This window comes from Prinia subflava, chromosome 1, assembly GCF_021018805.1.
Source record: "Prinia subflava isolate CZ2003 ecotype Zambia chromosome 1, Cam_Psub_1.2, whole genome shotgun sequence".
Lineage (NCBI taxonomy): Eukaryota > Metazoa > Chordata > Aves > Passeriformes > Cisticolidae > Prinia > Prinia subflava.
Window position 1 is genome coordinate 147,701,358 of NC_086247.1, and position 17,388 is coordinate 147,718,745.

Below are 17,388 nucleotides of genomic sequence, written 5' to 3' on the forward strand. Positions count from 1 at the left end.
CATGGATATCAGTAGAGAAACATGACCTGTGGAGCCTCCATCATTGGCAATGTAATACAGACTCTGGGTTGCTATTGGTATTAATATATGATATTTGTTGGCAAACAAATTTGAGAGTTGTCAGTCATTGGGAGGTCTGCTGTGGGTCATTTTGGACTTTCTTGGCTCCTTCACTAGCAAATCTCAATGTCATTTGAGATAACATTAAACTGAATTTTCTAAACTAACCCTGCACTCTTTCAAACTGAAAATGCAATTCCTGTGAGTTGAGCTGGTGACAGCTCTTCAGCAAAAACATGTATTTTGTTTTTCACTAATTACAATGCTCCAAGATCTCCTAAGTGAAACATATTGAGTTATATATGGGCTGTCAATCATGTTTTCCTTTGCTCATGCTGCATTCCTACATAGCAAAATAAGCTAAATTATAGATTGTCACTTCCTTTAGAAGCTCTTACAAGAAATGTGCACATCTCAGTTGCTCAACCTCTGGCCAGTAATGATGCCTATAAAGCTTTACATGGGCGTCTGACGTGTTTTTCTCAGCTTGTTTTTGTGGATATGGATGGTAACTTTGGGATTTTGACTTGTTTTTCTCATACACAACTTTACTGAGGTGTTTGGCTTACTTCAGCCCCTGAAGAACAAAATTTATCTCATAGGCTTGATCTACATGACAACAACACTGAGAAGAGATGTAATCATGCTGGAATATGTGCATTTTATTCCTGTTTTGCCTTGGGATTCCATGCATGTCTCTTCTGTTGCCTGTTTTCTTAATCTCATCTTGTTCCTTCAGTGAAAGCAACAAATCAGAAAGTTTTGGTTAGAAGAAATAGCAACAGAGTATTGAAGTCAGTTGAAATATATTAACTGTTAGTACTTTTGGGATGACACAGTGGCATTATCCTAGGGATATTATGGATGTTTTTTCCCCAAGGGCATCTTTGCATTCCCACCTGGGCGATCTGGTTTGGAGCTGTGAACTTCTTATTGAAATGTTGTACAGCTACAATACTGGGCCTAAAAAGCTGAGGTTGCTGAGATGTCTTTGATTTAACCTTTCTCTGTGTGTGATACAAATCACGTTCCCTGAGTGTGGAGAAAGTCATTTCAGTGCTCACTGTGAGATCTCGGGGTGTGTCTGACTCCTGAAGAAGTTCCTGGTGCTGCCTGGTGTGATGGGCTGGGAATGGGACAGGCTGCCCTTTAGAGCCTCTGTGAAGGTCCACACATCCCATCCATGCTGCAAAAATACTGGGTCCCCTTGAAGGGGAAAAATTCAGCTTCCATTCCCTCTCACAGTGAGTCTCACAGGCTCATGGTTGTTGGGATTTTTTCTTAGGTAAACTGGTGAGTGATAAATCATCTGCTTTTTTTTTTCTTCTTTTTTTTTTTTAAGCTAGCTTGCAGCTGATTTCCTTCCTCTTTCTCTTTGAAGATCTGAACTTTTCTTTTGTAGTTGTTTGTTGAACTTCTGGCCCAAGGTCTGGTACAGTTCTCAAACTTTAGCAGCTCTGTGGTTACAGAACTTATTCTAAGATCTCAGGAACTGCAAACTCACGCCAGAAAGTAAACAGCTCTAACAGCAGTACAAAGAGCAGGGCTTTCTTTATTCTTTTAAATGTGCACACAGATTGGTGATTACCAAATATCCGCATCAGGTCTGGGGCCTGAATTGCTTGGGCTGATGTTTGAGATTTCAAACAAAAACTGTTCATGATTAACATAGTGCAAAGCATGTATCTGTTTCCAGTTGTTGTCTTGACTAGCCTTTTCACAGAGCTTTGAGCTTCCTCTTTGGTCTTCACGAGTTACACAAGGACTTTTCAGTTTGAATTCCTCAAGGAGAGATAAACAGGAGGCAGAGAAATCAAACTAGACTGGCCTTGCTCTCAGTGCCTTGCTATTGGATTTCATAAACCATTTGTTTAAGCATATTTGTCTTTAGTGGTTAGGGAAACCATCTCTGGGGTTGCTTTAGTTGGCAAAGGTACTGATCTGTAGAGAACATGCTGTGCATTATGTATGCCTAGTGCTGTTTTGTGGACTATCACAAATCAAAGAAGATTTGTTCAAATTTCTTCAGATGCTTCTGGCTACCCCAGGCCTTTATATAAGAATATGCAAGTGTTGAAAGAATATTGGTAAGGGTACAAAGTCAGTGCCTCAAAAGCTGAAAAATGTTTAGACACAATGTTTGTCCAACTCCAATTCAGTTCTTTTCTGCATCCCATTAGGATTTATAAATCTGTAGCACTGGAGCTGTGCTAAGGTACCCTGGCAGGTTTTCAGCTTTCCTCATTGCCCCTGGGATACTGCTGCTGTCCCCTCTCTGGAGAGGATATGTCAGTCACAAACTGTAACATATTTTCCACCAAAGGACTCCAGGCAGCTTGGTGAAGTGTTGTCTGATAGAGTGCAGGCCCCATGTAGATGTTGTGGCAGATGTCAGCCTTGTGCCCTCACCTGTGTTCTCTCGGGTGGAAATCAGGACCTCTGTTTCAGCCACTGAATGCCACCCTTCACATCTATCTCCTATCCTGGGAATTCAAACACTGGGTCAAACATTGGCATCTGTGGTGAGACACCTGAACTTAGCTGTCTCAGTCTCAGTTGTCTCAGTCTCCTGCCCATAATGTCACTTTACTGAGTCCTGTTACTTTCTTCAGGAGGAATTGATTCTGTTTAATGTTTTGGAGGTGGACAGGAAGTGAAGTCTCTCTTGCCCATTCCCAATAAAGCTGGAAATAAAGTCTCACTCACATCCTGTGCCTTCAGCCACTTTGCACTGTCCCTGCCTCATGTCTGCTTCTTAATCCCAACTTCCATTCTGTGGATATCTGAACTCAATTTCTGTCTCCTTGTCCAGCAAGTATTACAATCTGTTCTCTACCTCTCAATCCCTTGCTCCTTTTGAGATATTCTCAGATACCACAGCTGCTTACTTGTTAGTCTGGCCAAATTATCTCCCACATTTTCACTCCCATTATCTGAAAAAGCTCAGGTTTTCAGTCCCACTGCTGCCAGCTCTTGTTCAATGTAAGTGTGAAAGTCCCTGTATAAAATAGTTTAATTTAGGTTCATTTTTGTATGGAGAACAGAAATGTTTGCCTTATGCAGTCTGTCCTGCCAAGTCATAACTCTTTGACCCAAACTAAGGAGGAGTTAGAAATCCCCCTCTAAAATTGATCAGAAAATTGTTTCTTATGTAGAAATATTCTCAACATTTTTTAGGAGTGGCTTAAATATTTTGGCTGAAATTTTCTCAGATAGTTCCTCTTCAGGCAGACACAGCTTTGGAAAACTTCTGCTCTTTCTCATTACATTTGGCAAGACTTGAAGGCAACTTAAAACAGGTTGTTAAAATAGCAATTGCAAAATACTAGATTCAGATGCAATCCTTGTTTTTGAGCATGTGGCTTTAGCTGAAGCCATACATCAAGCTTATGACTTTACAGCTAGTTTTCTAATATATTAGAGTCAGTGACTTGCTGTGCAGCTTTCTGAGTAGCTGACACAGAAACTACCTCTCAGTGATTTTCATAAACTGAAGAAATTTAGTAGTGGGGTAAGATCAATATGGACTGTCCTGCATTGTCCTGTTACCTCATCTCCTCAATGGAAAAAAAGAAAAAAAAAAAGTAATGAAATTGTCCAGAGAGTTTAGCTTAAGCTGCTGAATGTTTGTGGTTACATCTGGAGGAACAAGCTGATCTGGTGGTTGCTTAGGACAACAAAATGAATGTCTCAAAAAATCAGTGTGCAGTGGCACTGGTTGCCATGAGCTTGTTGGTGGGGCGTGTGTGGGGATGTTTGTGAGAGACAGAAACTTGGAGATACATCCCTGAAATGCTGTGTTTGCTTTTTGTTCCATGGCTGATGCCAGTTCTTTCCAAGTTCTCTGTCAGCACTGGGAGTTGCCATCTCCAAAGGTTTCATGCTACAGAACATTTATTACACCCCATACACAGGGACCCAGCACAGTCCAGAGCACATCACAGCTTTAATGTAATGCCACTGAAACCAAAATCCAGCACCATGATGTGCTGCAGGAAAGGGGCTGCAGTAATCAAGACTGCTACCAGCGTTTTATTCTGAAATTTACTTTCCCAGCAGGAAGGATTTGTTAGATAATTTTCTGAAGTGGCCCTGGAAATGGGACCACACATAAAAAGATGAAAAGCAACCACACAAAGCACTTTCACATTAGGGCAGAAAGGAAGGAGGAAGAGGAAATTCTTTCTGTCCTTAACACCTCCATTTGTTTTAACCTCGAGCATGTGAATCACCTTTTCTTCTCCCAGTGATCCAGTAATCAGTTCATGCAAGAACATTATGTTTGTCCTTTCAGTACATGAAGCTCAGACTTCACCACTGAGTTAGATAAACCTCTTAATTTTTATAAAACTGAAGTGAGGAATGGATTCAGAAAGGTTAACCATGTCATAAGCCAGTGGATGTTGCTGGTGCTCACCTTTCTCTGGATGGTTCTAAAGCACTCGGCTAAAGTTATCACAGACAGGGTAAGGCTAAGACATTTGAGGGATACTGGCTGGACTGTCTTTCAGCTGGGATGTAATCTAGAGTCTGACACAACATCTGGATCTTCACTGACTGGAGTAGATGTTGGACTTGGACCTGGAGAAGGAAATTCCATCCTGGAAATGCACTCCAAATATCTCCTTGGTAGTAGGAAAAAATAGGTGTTCCTGTAGGCAGCCATGTATCCCCATACTGTGCTCCTGTTGATGTTAGGAGTTGCCCTGGATGACTTTTTGGACAGGATGCCTGTTAGGAATACGTTTGTACAGAAGAAAGGGGAATAGTTGTTATTCTTGCCTAAAAATAAGCACAGTATTGAGCTTCATAATGAATTTAAATATAGTCCAGTCAGTGGTCACTTCCTTCCGTGACCTTGAAATCTAGCATTTGAAATGGTGTTTTCCAAGCAGCTGGAGGGGTTTAATTTTCTTCTTCCAGATGCTTTCTGCTTCCCTTCTTCCTGTCCTAGAGCAAATAAACCAAATTAGCTCCTTTTCTACTGATGCTTGAGATGTAGTCAGTGTATTACACAAGTCTGACTTCACAGCATAGCTTCCAAAGGCAATGAAAGGCTGCACTGCAAAGTTCAAGTTAGATATATTTCTTTTATTCCTTTCCCAGAAACAGTCTCTGCTGATAAGCTTCCAGTGGAAATCTGAACTGATGCTCTGAAGAGAGGTAATCAGACTCTTAACACCAAGAAATGAATTCTGTATGGAAAAACCTTTCGTAAAAAAGCTTTAGCTGAGGTGGAAGCCAGTTTATTGCAATGTCTGTGTGCTGTCAGAGTTTCAGCAGGAGGTCCCCAAGGTCCTCCTGCAACTTGTTAAATGGGCATATTTCAGAAGCATTAGAGTGGAAAGCTGAGGGACTGAGAAATCTGTTTTCAAAAGCTGCTTTGCAATCAAGAGAGGTCCTGGAGAAACAAATATCTTGAGCTGTACGTGGATGGAAATGTTTATTCTATTTTAGGACATTGTAGCTGGTATATTATGCCATGCTTATAATGTTTTAATTCAAGTACTAGGAGAGGGTAAACCCAGGAGTATTTTGTAGCTGCAATTCCTCCTTTTTTTTTTTTTTTCTTCCAAAATAGCTGACTACTTGTGCATTCTTAAGAAATTGCTGCTAAATAACACACACAAATAGTAATTAACATATCCTAAAGCAAATAAAAGTCTCTTTTTGGAATATATTACAGGCCTGTAGGAGAGAATTATCTTTGGCAGGAGCTACAGAGGCATCCAACAACAAGGGCAAGGTTGAGAGCCTTTCTGGAGTTGTTTGCAAAGCCCTAAACCACTGGCTGTTTGTTGATCAAGATCCAAAGCTGCTGTTTGTCATACTTAGTGCTGGTGTTGTGGCCAAATGATTTCTCAGGTTTCTTGGTACTTCCTTATTTAATGCCATATTATTATCTTTATATCAGAATTTCACTAAACAATACTTGTTACTGTATGTTCTGTTAAAAGGTGGTACTTGTGAATAGAGCGTAGTCTAAAAAAAACAACAAAGAACAGCCAGGAGGGGAGAAATGAAAACAGCAAAGTTTTTGGAACAGCTATTCATGATTTTTTCTTTTCATGATAAATAAAGATTGTGGTTGTACCTGCTTGTTCTAAACTGATGCTCCTGCATTATGTGGCTGCACAGCCTGGTGTGGAAGAGTGATTCTTGCTGATGAATCAATGGAATTATTATTATTAGATCTGATATTAGGTCTATCAGGTCTCATTATACGTGCCATAGCAAAGCACAATTTTGCCCAGGTCCGTGTGGGGAATTAGCTCAGAGATTGGGACTGGGACCCATGTCCACCACCCCTGTTCTCACTGGAAAATGTGTATAGGCTCAAAAGTACTGGAAAAGGAAGAAAAAGACATTTTATGAAACACGTAAGAATGTGCTTTGAATTACTGAATGTTGCCAAGAAACAAGATTTGTCTCCAACCTTCAAAACAGATGATCCTGCTGTTTATGGGATGTGTTCCTGTTCAGAAGCTGCTCTGGTGCTGACAGCTGGAGGGAGGTGGTTGGGCACTCACAGGGGGATTCCTGTCAGCTCAAAAGCCTTTGGACTTTTGTTACCCAATGCAGCACTATAACATAGTGATTAAAACCAACACTATATAAATGTGGTATTTGAGGTGTGGAATTGGTCCTTCCAGGAGGTTTTCAAGATGTGACTGGGCAGGGTGCTTGATAATCTCATCTAGGCTCCCTTTCCATGAAAGGTTGGTCTGGATGATCTTTTGAGGTCTTTTCCAACTTGGGCTGTTTTTTGTCTTGGGGAAAGTTGGATCAAATTGGTTGATCTTTTAAACTGATATGACATAATTAATGTTCTGATTACAGTCATCAGTATTTTTTCAGCATAATTCATAGAAGCTCCCCAAAACAGGTTTGTAGTGCTGCCCCCAGTGAAATCTGGGGCATTTGGGGCAGGTTTGGAAGCCCAGATGTGTGTGAAGTACAACTTCAGTGTGAGGAATCAAACAAGTGATGCTTTGTGTGTAGGTTGTAGTTGTGGCTGCTATTTTATTTGTGTGTTTCAGTCAATATTGTGTCAAATGTAAAAAGTTTTTTTAAAAAATCATAGCTTTTTCTTCCAGAAAATGCTGAAAGTATTAAAAAAAATTAACTCTTCCTAAACAAACCTAGTCAAGATATGATGGAAGAGAAAAGACCCATCAGCCTTCAGGGCTTGCTGGAATTTATCTACTGGGAATAGAATGTGGGTACCCTGCCAACCTCAGCCACAAAGTCATCCTTCATCATTTAAAATGTAGATGTAACTAGGAGGTCATGGAAGGTGGGAAGAACTAAAAATATTCACCTGCAGCAGTAGTTTTTATGCATATGTCTGTATTTATATATATATGTGTGTGTGTTTTTTCAGATAGATGTACATATATTCACATACATTATTACTCTTATTAACTAGGCTCACAGTATGAGTAAAATTAGTTGAGTGACAGTTTACACCCTTTTTTTGTAAGGTGTAAAGGTTACAGCCTTTTAAAGACTTCCCCTTTTAAATTATTTCATGAACCTTTTAAGTGAAAAAAGCCTGTTTCATACATGATTGCTTTATGTGCAACTTGTCTTACCTTTAAAAACGCAACCCGAGAAAACAAATAATCAAGTTAAAACCAGGATATTGCAGAAACTGACATGAGTGTTTCTTCTGATGTAGTCATTTGTATTTGATTTTTTTAAATTTTGTCTGTTCTTTATTAGTTGGGTTCTTTGAAATCAAATTGCATTCACTCTTCTTTAGGCAAACTTTGTGTCAGAGTGTATTTAAAGTGTTGCTGTCCGTGGTGAGAGACTTCGAGAGCACATTTCTCTTTCTGGTGTGGGTAGATTATTTTAAACTATTATTTATGTGACCTAATTAGGAAGCAAAACCTAAACTTGTATATGCTCTTACTTGCATGTTTTTATTGTTTGTTTGGTTGGTTTGTTGGTATTTTGGGGGATTTTTCTGTAAATAAGTCCCTGTGGTGGTAATCAAATATTTGATCTTAAAATACCTTCCCTCTCACTGGGTGCATCCTATATCCAGAATGGTGGCTAAATAAACACTGGACTCTTATCATAGATGGCTTTTATTTCACAGCTCAGCACCACAGGGCTTCCACTGTGCTTGTGGATGCCACAATGGGACAGTGGGGCTCTGCCTCAGAAAAGCATTTTGTGGAGGGGATGTGGCTGTGCTGGGAGGGTCCCTGAGCTGCAGCAGCAGCAGAGGGGACCTGGTGCCAGCAGCCCTGTGTGACAAGTCTGCTCTGACACCAGCCACGTGTGACCAGATGTCCATAAAGCAAGTGCATAATCACAGCTAAAGGACCTAAAGGGTAGAGAGCAGCTATTCATCCCTTTGTTATTCAAAAATCTATCACAATATGGGAAAAAGACCTGCTATCACAATGAGGACTAAAATAAAAGTGGATTTTTAATTGGAATTGTTTACTATATTTAGGTCTGAATAATGTTATTATATTTTATTATTTTAATATTCTGTTAAGATTAATTTCTGTTAAATTTGAATATGGTTTAGTTTAAATTTAGGTTAAATTTAAATTTTGCTCAGGGAAATGGTCCATCTGTATTCCAGAAATCCCTGTGATCATCCCTAGTTACAGTGTGAAAGTCTGACTGCTCATTCCAGCAGGAACCAGTGTAATACTGTGGCTGTAACTATTCTGGGGTGTTTGTGCCAGTCTGCAAGTGTTGATGTGGCTCATACCCGTTACATTCAGCCCCAACTGCTGCATGTCTCTAAATTAAATTGACTGGATAAACTCATTTACTTCTTTTTTGGTTAAGCTGACAAATTCTTTCTGGTGAATTTGTAACTCCGTGTCAGGTTTCTGCATCACGATGTATTTAAAAGTATTTCTTTTCTGGCAGTGCTGACCTACTTTAAATGCAGCAAGGTGCTCTTACCTCCTTTTTTTTTTTCCCAACAGCCAATTGATTCCAGCAGAGATCTTTGTACTCCAGCTTCTAAACCTTTGATGACATTTTAACTGTTCATTCCTCTATGTAGGCAGCCACTTTATCCTTTTCTAGGTGAGTCCTTGCTTCAGTACAGAGTTAATGGTTACTATTTATTGCACATCTACAAAAGGTAAAACCTACATAGCACAAAGTTGCTACGTGCACAGAGTGCTTTAGAAAGCCCAGAATCCCTGGCCTGAAGAACATATTGTCTCTAGCCAGGCTGTTCAAAGGTGTGAGGATGTGGGTAATTCACCTGGGCCCTGCAGGCACGGGGACAGCTTCAATGAAATGACCCAACATCCACCACAACAGTCGAACCTGAGTCATGAGGGTCAAAGAAAATAAAACTTGCTATGAGCGTGCAAGGGCATCAATTCCTGGATGGGTGTGCTGTGATGTTATTGTAGTGGGATGTTTTCTTTTGAGTAAATAATTAGTGCTCTCCTGAGAGCTGCAGATGTGCTGTAGCATTATATGTTCTCCACCACAATCTCTAAGCCAGTCTTAAAATGTTACAGACTGCTCAGGTGTGGCTGGGTTTATGGGCACCTAATTACCATCACCTTTTTCTCCTTCCTGCCTCATTTTTCACCCTATTCCCCTGGCTTTTTTGACACTGAGTCCCCTATCCCTGTGGCTGCCACAGCCCCCAGGAGCAGTGAGTGTTGCCAAGGGTGAGAGCACAGAGCAGCCCAAAGGCAGAGATTGAAGAGGCAGCAGCAGAGCTGAGGCATCTCCATTCATCCATGTGGCCACTGCTGTGTCCTCATGGAAGTGCTGGTCCTTAGAGATCCCACTCTGGGACCAGCAAAGCTGAAAGCCATATTGCAGAATTCACATTTTTATAGATCCCAAAAGCCTTTGCACACAGATCTAAAAGGATTTTATGCTGAAGTGCCTGGTTGGAATTCTTACCCATAACCCACCAGATCCTACTTCCCTGTGGTTTTCTCCCATTTCTGGATGCTGCAGTAGCATTCTTTTTTTGTCTCGTGGGACTATTTCTGGACCACAAAGGGTGTCTCTTACCCAAGCTCTTAAGGGATGCAGTAGAAGCAAGGTAAGACTCATCCTGTGTCATTCAAAACTTTTAAAATTCAGTGCCTTTGCAGTGAACAAAAGCAATGGGGGCTCTGAGCTAGTCCACAGTGTTTAAATCTGATCATCCTGGATCACCAATTGTTGCTGATTCAAAACCTCCCAGAGCATCACTAATACCAGTGTGGCAGCGAATGAGGCACCACTGAGTGACCACCAAGTTCCTGACATTAATTTTGCTCTCTGGTTTATTCATCCTCAGAGACCAGGACATCTCTGAGGGGTTTCACCCCCACCACAGAGGATTATAGTCCAAAGTGTTGGTCCTTCACTCACTGCATTATTGAACATTGTGTCCTGGCTTAGACTTTGTAATTCCTCCCAGGCACCCAGAGGCCTCCACTGACCCCAGACACAGCACAGCTCTGCACTGGCACCTCTCCAGAAGTGTCTCCACCCTTTTCCACCCCACCATGATACAGGAAAGAGGCTCCATCCCTCCCTCTGACAGGTGGGAAGGGCAGTGGCGTCCATGTGGAGCAGGCACAAGGCTGCTCTTGTGCAGCCTCCAGCACTGCCTTTGTATGAACACCTCATCATTTCAACGTCATTTACATCTGGATATATATGCAAATACAGAGGGGAAAACCCCTCGGTGTGAGTCCTGCTGAAGAATTAAGTTTGAGAATGCAGCTCTCCTGCTTTTGGTGCCTGAGCTGGCTGAGGCCTCCCTGGTGCAGTGTGATCCATCTTCATTGCAGAGGCTGGCAGGGTGCTGCCTCCCCCGGGAGAGATGGGTGATTGCTCACTGGGGTTGGATGTTTCTCACAGGGATGTTCTCCTTCTGGCTTGTCAGCAGTGAGTCAGGAGTCCCAGCTACTGGATTCATTGCTTGGTAGATCATGCTGAAAAATTGCAAGGAAAAGTTTGTGGCTGTTTGAGATGAAAAAAGGAATAAATTGTGGATTTTGTTTGTCATGGGTTATTTTTCTCTGCTCCTCTCTCTTTCCATTTTGTACAATCTCCATCATCCTGCATTGCAGTTTTGCCTGATTTGGGTTGGGTGGACTCCACAGTTCATCCCTACTTCTTACTCTTGAGGCTAAATGTTTTTGGTTTTTTCTTATACTCCCTTTTCCAACTCTCGCAGATCACAGCTTCCTTTTGCCCAACATCAACTCTTGACAGACCACTTTGGGTGTTCTACTAAGAGCTGGTGTGTTTTGTGCTGCAGTTTAGGATTGTTTCTTCCCATTTCATCTTTCTCTTGGGCTCTGGTGGTCTCCCAGCTGCTGCTGTGGCTTTCCCTGCCCTTCCAGGGGTTGCTTCTCTCATCTGAACATTGCCCAGGTGCTTTGGCTTCTTGGCTGGAAGCTGCACATCTCTGTTCCACATTGCTTTTGGTTGCTGCACTTGCTCAGTAGAAATGGGGATAGGGCAACCATGAACATGATGGTTGTGTTAGCTGTAAAAAATATGAAAAATCTTTCTTAATTGCACACTGGACAAAAGCCCTGCCCTGCCATGCAGAGTCTGGCTCACCATGCACTTCAGTAATTGCTGTATCTGCTGTGTTCTGAAGTGATATCTTCACAGACAGAAGCTCCATTGATTTCAAGGCACTGAAATCAATGGAGCACTGCCTCATAAGACAAAGCAAACTATAATGGAACTCATCTAATTTATGTAGTACTTACAAACCCACCATATCTTGGTGGAAAATTATGGAATATAAATAACAGCAACCAGTAGCCAGACATTTTCAGTCTCCTCTGGGAAATGGTGGAAGGTTGCTGTACTGCCAGTTAGAAATTTATGATACTTTAGGCTTGCACTTGGACCAAAAAGATGAAATAGAATTGGTGTTTTGGAACAGTTCAAGGAAATTGTGCAGGAATTATGTGCAGTCAAATCTGAAGCTGATTGAGCAGTTCTGGCTCTGAATTTTGAAAACCAAACTCTTCAAATGGAAAGAAAAAACAGTACAACAATGGCTGTTTCAGCTGGGCAAGGAATTCTGTAGCTTTATGCTGGTGAAAATGTGACAGTCATAAATCTGCTTTGCTCGAAGTTTGGTCTTTGGGCCATAAGTGAGAGTGTGATTCACAGTCCAAGACACAAGCAGGTTTTGGTGATTTGTTTTCCCTCCAGTGTTGCTGCCTGGTAAAGTGTGAGAATCCTACAGTCAGTCCAAATATGTGGATGATCTAGAAGTGCTCTAAAAGGAACTTTTAAAAAAACCCACATGTATTTATAAAATGAATAATGACTGCTGAGCTTGAGATGCAAGGACTTAAGAATTGGGGGGGGAAATATTGAAAAGATCTGAAAAATCTATTGTCATGGAAAGTTGATCATGTAAAGCATTTTCTGGAACCTCCTGAATTGTCCTTAATATGTAAGGAAGCAAAGAAATGGCTGGAGTTTTCGATCCCTGTTCACAGAGACTTCTAGAACTTGTCAGTAAAGTATGAAAACATCATCAAATAACTTTATTTGTGAGATTTCCCATATTGCACCATCTTGTGCTATATTATGTGCTCACTGCTGCTTTTAGTCACTGAGCCTCAGCATCTCTGATAGAGCACAGGCACTTAAAATCCCAATGTGAAACAGGGTATTTATTCAGAAATTAGTTGGTTTCTCTCAGATCTTCACCACTTGCTTACACAGCCACATATGAGCCCAGGTATTCAGTGTGGGACTATTTAATAAAAATATATAAATATTTACATAAATGTGATTTGGACACCTCAGGCCTGTAGATTCAAGAATCACTTGGGCTTCTTTGGCAGGACACATCAACATAAATGCAAGCAGTCATTAAATAATGGTAAGAAATGCTAGCAATAAAACCTCCCTGCCCATTTTTCATCCCAGAAGGGTGAAAGAAAATGGCAAATTATTCAATGTTTTTAATGGTTGTCAGAAACTGGACAGAATCCAAAAACTAGTTCAGCAAATATTTATGAAATGGTATCTAAACCATTAACTGTTCTGCTTATCTGAGATGTGGTTGTGCAATCTGTTTCATACTCCTTATCCAAAGGTGGGGGAGGAAAAGGCATGTTTTTGAGGTAGAATTTGTGCCAATCAGACTTTCAGACCAGAAACAGTTTTAAGATTATTTAAAAAAAAATAAAATTTAATAGGTCTGGATCATAATTGACATTGGGTACGTCAAACTGAGCCCTGTGAGTGATTTGAAAGGGAGGATTTAGGGATGTGGGACATTTTCCTGGCTGTTTAATGCCCCCTTTTATTTGATCTGATTGCTAATCAGAATAATCCTTAGAAGTTACCTATAGAGAGAAGCATTTGACCTGAACTGTGCTTTGCAGGAGAACTCTTTTTATTCCACTATGAATCCAATCTTCCCTTTTAGCCTCTCTAGGTCAGATTCCTTCCTTTCTCCTACAGCTCAAGGAGGAGAGACAAAATGTGTTTTGCTTGCTCCAGCTGGTTGACTGGTTTTTCTTGTACCCCTTAAACAGAATTTAAGAGGAAGCTTGTTTATTTTCCTAAACTATTTGTACATTCTGCATGCATAAAATATTCATTTAGCTGGGGAAAAAAATCTTCTAAACACCAAATCTTTGTGCATGTTTCTGTTAAAAGGGGGTGCCAGTGATCTTGTCTTGAAAGGATTCAAGTAATATCTGCCACTTGTATGGCATACAAATATCTGCAATTTGTATGCCATTTGTACACTATGTACCATTTTCAGCTTTTTGTGCTCCTGAGGGGCTTGTGTTGTCAGGGGCACTTAGCACACCCAAGGAAGGGAGAGCAGTGGATGGTTCCTAGGATGTGCTGTCTGCCTGGCACATGAGGGATGTCACCTGGACCTCATCTCTTTTGCTGCTAAAGAAAATGTACTGCCAACCTCAGTTATACTTATTATTTCATGTGGACAGAATTTAGGTTGGTATTGGCTGCATCCTCCAGTGAATGGGATAAATAAACTGAGAGTGATGTGTAAGCCAAGTGCACTCCACTGATCTAATGGTTTAGTGACCTGGAGTCATTAATTAAAACAAACCCTCCATCTTGGGGAGTTTTTAACAGATCATCACAAATGGTGTTTTGAGATGACCAAGAAAGGATTGGTAATGCTCTGCAGCTCAGGATCTGGCCACCTCTGTTTCTCCAGAGAGGTGTCAGTTCATTGCACAGTATTTTGATGCCTCTGTTCAAGTATTGGAAGCTGCAGGGATGAACCTTCTGCCTTTTGCTTTCTTCTGCTTTGTTCTAGTGGAAGTGTCCTCATCTGAGCCAACCTTCGACAGCATCTTGGCCAAGGATGTGTCCCCATGGTCTGGGGAACAATTTCCCTGCCAGTAAAGGACACTGTGAGATTGGTTGGAGTAATTAAAGCTGAATGTGGTTATAAAAGAGGGATTTATCTTGATGAAGAAGAAAATTCAAATCCCCACCATCCCTCAGCTCCTACTGGGCACATTTACATTGCTTTGCTAAGCACGTGCTCATATGATGCCCTTTTAAAATAACAATTATCTTTTTTTTTTTTTTTTTAATGGTGATATTTTTGAAGATTATATTTTGTGCTCAAGCACTTCATTTTCCCAGTGAGGTCTTTATAATAAATTAAAAAGTCAGCCAACTCATCCCCTGTTCATGCTGCAGATGGGAAAACTTAAGCCCAGAGAAATAATGGACTTGATGATCTTAGAGGTCTCTTCCAACCTCATTATTCTGTGATTCTGTGAATGTGACTTTTGTGCAGCTACGAAGAGGAGCTGTGGTTGAGTGAGGAATAGGTCTGTTGTGGAGCAGCAGAGACTCCAGCCTTGAAAATGCATTTGCTGCTCTGTGCTGCCTTTCCCAAGGTATTCGATACCGATGCAGACGCAGCCTCAGTCATCTGAAACTTCTGCTGCTGAGAACGGGATCATTCCCCCCCTTAGCTCGCATTAAAAACGCCTGCGGTTATTTGAACCCTCCGCCTTCCCCCGTGCACCCTGAGCATCTCCAGCACCCCCCCAGCGGTGCCCGTGCCCTGCCCGAGCCCGGGGCGGGTTCCGCAGCCGGGGATGGAGCGCGGCGCCCGCGGCGCTCCTGGCAGGGAGCCGGGGAAGGGCGCCCGCCCCGCTCCTCCTGCGGTACCGCTGCATCCCCGCCATGGGAGGCACCCGCACACCCAGCCCTGGGCCCATCTGTTGCAGCATCGGCTCCAGTAGCACAGCCCGAGATGTTTAAATGCGCTTGCCTTTAGGGAAAAGCTTTCCGATGCAGTTCTTCGATGGACGTTTCCAGCCAGACTGCAGGATTTTTCAGAGCTGTAAGTGGGAGTGCGGGCTCGGTTGTCCCTGGGTTTCTCTGGGTTTGGTTATTTTTATTATGAAATTAATCTGTCTGAGCAGGGGAAAATAGGTTTTGCATTCATTTAGGTGGATGCCCGAGTGCACTGCAGGAGTCTGCCAAGAGGCAGGAATTCTTCAGGCTGTGTAAGAAATGCATGGTTCTTAGGTATTTTGGTTTTTTCACTGTGTTTTGTCTCTTTTGTGTGCATGACTGGCACGGGGCTGCTGTCCTGTTTTTAGAGCATTTAATTACAATAGATACTCCAAGGCTGAACAAAATGTTCTTTTATCTAGTTAAAGAATGTAGCTTGGGTTTGGGGTTGGTTTTGGGGTTTTTTTCCCCTTGCATAACTTTTCATTAATGTTTTGGAAAGAGAGATTATCATTTGGGGGGTGTTCATTTATTTTCAGCCTAAAACCATCTGGTCTCTGCATCCTGCAATGCTTGGTTTCTCCTGCTGCTCATCTCAGAGCCTCCTGAACTGCTGAGCAGCTAATTGCCACGGCTAGTCCCTGCAACCCCAAATCACAGGTTTGCAGGAACTGCTGTTTTGCTTAATGGTTTTAATTTGATATTTGATGAGGTTTGTCAGGATAAAGAGGTGTATTACTGGCTTCATGTGTTCCTCCTTGCATTTTTTCCCTTTTTACTACCAGAATTAGAGCTGAACTCAGGCAATTTGCACTGCAATTAATGGATCTGTGAGATAATGAACGTGCAAAGCGGATGAGGCGGCTCCATCCTGGGATGAGAGCCTAAAGGGTTTCAAGATCTTCTGTTAGTGGTGTGATGCTGAAGAGCAAATGAAATCTAGTCCAGTATAAGATGCAGGCTGCTTTGCCAGCACCTTGTGTGTTTTGTTTGTTGTTCACTGGAGAGATGAGGGTGTCAGGCTGTGGGGAGAGGTGTCACCCTCGGCTGTGTCCCCTCTGTGCGAGTGCTGGCTTTGAGCAGCCCCGGGAGGTGTGAGCAAGCCGGAGCTGCTGCAGTCGGGAGCCCGGGGGGCAGGATTGTCTGATGGAGGAGGGAATGATGGGCAGCAGCATGAAAGGGATCCTGCTGACAAGGGGCCAGCCCCCAATTCAAAGGGAGGCAGTGGGAAACCCAGCAAAAGAAGACTTGGTTGTACTTCAGTTTAGTACCATTTTATTACTGGGAGTGGAATACAAATGTGTTTGTTTTTTAAAAATGGCCCAGTTTGAAATAAGCAAAAAAGCTCACCACCCCCCAAAAAATCCACCCCATCTATCTGGACAAGGATGTCTGACGTACATCAAGAAGAAACTAGAAGAATTAAATGCAATATTGTTGCAAGTCTTTAAAGGCAAAACACAGAGTTGATGGAAATCACCTGTAACCAGAGTTTGCTTCAGGCAGCCAAGAGCCATCGGGTTTCCATCAGGAGAAAATCCTGCTGTCATTTCAGCCTGCTTGGCCACCCAAGTACAAGCTGATTTGAAGACAAGAAATATTTAGTCATCCTAAATTTAAAATAAATGTCAGTTTAAAAACTGTAAGAGCTTGCTACCATGTCTGTATGTACATATGATTATATATGCTTCCCATATGCATTGCCCTATATGAGACCATGTTTTATATGTGTGTAAAAATAGTGATGCCTTATGAGTTGAACCCTGTCACATCTACACCTGGGAGGACACAGGCACCAGGGCAGTTTGTTTCTGCTTCTCAGTGCAGGTGCCAGTGCCTTTGCTTTTAGAGCAGATGTATATTTTGATAAAGTTGCCCTTTCTGTGCTGGTGTAAGAGACACTTTCCTAATAGGTATTTGATGACTTCTAGTGCCTGATTGTGGTTCTAACTCAAATTTCCATTTCTACTAGACCTCAAAATAAGTGTTAATAAAACTTGAGTGTAAATATATTCTAATAGTTGTACAGCTGTTCAGTATGTATGGATAGAAATTAATGTTCCTGATAAGAAAAAATACCCAATATTTTTAGGGCCATAT

The 17,388-nt window shown here is 41.8% G+C and overlaps 1 protein-coding gene across 4 annotated transcripts in view; it reads left to right on the forward strand.

The window, feature by feature from the left end:
* The window catches only part of PRKAG2 (protein kinase AMP-activated non-catalytic subunit gamma 2), a 211,369-nt gene that overhangs the window by 36,983 nt on the left and 156,998 nt on the right, over positions 1 to 17,388 (forward strand). Inside the window, exon 1 of one of the 4 annotated variants that reach the window (XM_063416268.1) lies at positions 15,341 to 15,394. The exons of the other annotated variants lie outside the window; for them this stretch is intronic. Within the exon in view, the coding sequence (XP_063272338.1) occupies positions 15,356 to 15,394 (39 nt within the window). The 5' untranslated portion in view covers positions 15,341 to 15,355. Of the gene's footprint in view, positions 1 to 15,340; positions 15,395 to 17,388 lie in introns of those variants that run through there. 4 annotated transcript variants of the gene reach the window in all.